Below are 3,076 nucleotides of genomic sequence, written 5' to 3' on the forward strand. Positions count from 1 at the left end.
CAATTGTGCTGTGACGTACAGTACTGACAACAGCAGCAGCTCTATTACTAGGAGGAAGTAGGAAGGATGCAAATGTGGAGCTCAGAACTAGGACAAACAATGGAATTAGTCATTATTGTGCACAAAGGTAAATACTGATTTCATGGAAGCTCTCCCATGAGCTCCTTATTCTTCCCTGAACAAAGAAATGCAAACCTCTTGGTTGCCAAGTATTATTCTATTCCACCCAGTAGCCAAAGCAGACAGCCATGGTAGAACAAAGCCATGTGAACTTGATGGGAAGGTGAGGTTTTAAAGTGGGTCAGTGAGAGTCGTGAAATTCACCTTATGTTCTACAGTTCTGGTCTGCTGATTCAAAGGATGCTACGTGGTTTATTCTCAGTAATCCTGAGGAATTGATCTGGATTGTACAGATTAGCAAGCAAACTATGGCTTTGAGGATCCTTATAGCTATCCTAGGTAAAGAAAAGTCAGTGAACTGACAACCTGACACTCCCATTGTTACCACAATCTGATTCACAAGGTTCAGAAAGCAGATTCAAGCAGCATAATAGAAGCCCAAGTGGCTGCCTAGGAGACATAAGTTATCAATCTCTTATGACCAGGCATGCAGGTTTGATGCCTATACATCGCAAGATGAATATGAAGCTATAAATTGCATTTTATAAATGGGAAGCAGAAATTTATCTCTTCGGTTGGGGTTGTTGATTAACACCTGAGGCTTTTGTAAGTTTAAGGAATCCTAACAAAGGTATGGCTGAGAAATGAAGCCCCTTTCTGGAATAGGGGTTTCTGTGCTAGCAGGTACCCATGATTGACATTAAGAGCATCTTTCACCCACATTAATAGGTTTTCATCTGAACTTATATATATTTCCAAGAATATCTGCATATAAGAATTCCATTTCACTGGAGCACATTTCCTTTTTGCCCACAATTCTCCCTCTCTGGAGACATCAATCCAAACCATACTTTAATACATGTAAGTCCAGAAACAAACATTCAATGCCTTTTTCCTATGTCATGTAAAAGCTAAACCACCATCTGTCTATCCTTAAGCCTCATCTAAACAGTAAAGAATGTGCGACATCTTCAGAGCAAAAAAAATGCCCTAATATGGCAGAGAGTTAAATACCCTGAGAATTAGGTGGCCTTTATAAAAGCTGTGCTGATATTAGAAGGAAACAGTAAAGAAATAGAGAGAGATTCAACTCATTTTCCTGTACCATTCTGCAAAGATGTTGTGTTATAAACATCATCAAGATCTTGAATGCTGGAAGCATCTGTTGAATCTTGATCGCTGGCTACAATTCCTACTGAAGAAAGGCTAGAAATAAAGGAGTGCATCCTTTTTGCATAAATATCCCTAATGTTAAAATACGGGAGATCGTTTGTCTTTTCGTTGGGAGTGTCATTGCACTGGTCGGTATCAATATCCTTCTGCTTTTGATAGTATTTTGAAAACTTGTTGAAAATGATAGTGATAGGAAGAGCTACCACTAATATTCCACAGATAATGCAACTTGTGCCGATAATCTTCCCTCCAAGGGTAACTGGGAAGGTATCCCCATAGCCAACGGTGGTCATGCTGATTGTGGCCCACCACCAGCAAATAGGGATATTACTCAGCTCTGAACTGTCATTATCTTTTTCCACTGAGTAGACCAGAACAGAAAAAATAGAAATCCCAACAGCCAAGAACAAAAGCAAAAGTCCAACTTCATGATAGCTGTGCCTTAAGGTCGCACCCAAAGATCGCAATCCAACGGAATGCCTTGCTAGTTTCAATATGCGGAATATCCTCATTAGGCGTAAAATTTGAACCACTTTCCCCATGTTTTCGATATCTTCACTTTCTTCGTCTTTGGTGTCGACAGCCAAAGTGGCATAAAATGGAAGAATAGATACGAAGTCAATGATATTCAGTGGGTTCTTCCAGAACTTCTTCTGGCTTGGGGCAGCAGCTAATCTGATCATAAGCTCAGAGGTGAACCAAATGATGCATATGAGCTCCACAACTTCCAGAATCGGGTTTTCAACCTCTTTGTCATTGACACCGACCTTCTGGAACTCTGGCATGCTGTGAATGCACATGGTCACAATAGATGCTAGGACCACACTTAGGGAAGAAACAGCAATCAGTTTGGCGGATAAACAATACGCAGGGTTCTCCATTCTGATCCATATATTCTTGCGCAACTCTCCAAAACACTGTTTGTCAAATTTCTCAAGCTCCTTCTCAAATATGGAAGACGTGTCATCATCGGAGGAATCTAGGCTTCCACCTGGGCTTTTTTGATCCCATTCTTTATCAGGAGATTCTTCTTTTCTTTCTTGGTAGCGATTACTGCAGCAAGTATCAAGGAAGAGTTCATTGATCCCCCAGTACTCTATTTCCTGGCAAAAGGAGAAGACACAGAGTTCTTCCATAACATGGAGTTTACCTGTGTAATAAAAATTCAACACGTATCTGAACAAAGAAGGGTTCCTATCAAAGTAATACTCCTTGTCCGCCACACTGTAATCATCACAGAGTTCCAGAATAGCCTCTTCTGAGTGGCACCTGAGTAGCTTCCCAAGCCTCGTATGAGGAAACTTGAGCAATGTACTTTGACCAATGGACTGTTTAAAACCACCAACATTCAAATTGACAAGCTCCTCATCTTGTCCTGGTCTGTGGAAGAATTCACCATACACCATTTTGACCTCTGTGAGCTCTGCTTGCAAGGCACATAATATTACACTGCACCTGAAAAGGCAACACAAAACGCAGGTTGGTGATCCAGTCTAGCCTGGCGTTCATTGCAACTGAGTCTATTTAAAAAGAAAGGGGGAAAATATGAACAGTGCTAGATGTTTTCAATGAAGTGCTGTTAAATTACTTAAAAGACAGTTAATTAGATCAGAAGCAGCAGGTTTTTTTATACAATAAAGAATTGTCTTAACACTCTCTCGGCTCTTCCATCAACTCACCTATCTAAAATACAAAATAGTGATTTTATTGCTCTCACAGTTGCATCATTTTAATTAATATTAATCTTTCAGATAAGTTTTTAAAGTCTTTTCCAGGCCCACAT

At 40.1% G+C, this 3,076-nt stretch overlaps 1 protein-coding gene across 1 annotated transcript; it reads right to left on the reverse strand.

Annotated features, from left to right (window-relative positions):
* Positions 1-1,211: 1,211 nt before the first annotated feature.
* KCNS3 (potassium voltage-gated channel modifier subfamily S member 3) lies at positions 1,212-2,699 on the reverse strand (the record flags this gene model as incomplete). Its single annotated transcript, XM_081334663.1, has 1 exon — positions 1,212-2,699. One exon carries the CDS (start codon positions 2,697-2,699, stop codon positions 1,212-1,214), a length of 1,488 nt encoding a protein of 495 aa, XP_081190789.1.
* Positions 2,700-3,076: the final 377 nt, after the last annotated feature.

This window comes from Vipera berus (genome assembly GCF_964194415.1).
Source record: "Vipera berus genome assembly, chromosome: 1".
Classification (NCBI taxonomy): domain Eukaryota; kingdom Metazoa; phylum Chordata; class Lepidosauria; order Squamata; family Viperidae; genus Vipera; species Vipera berus.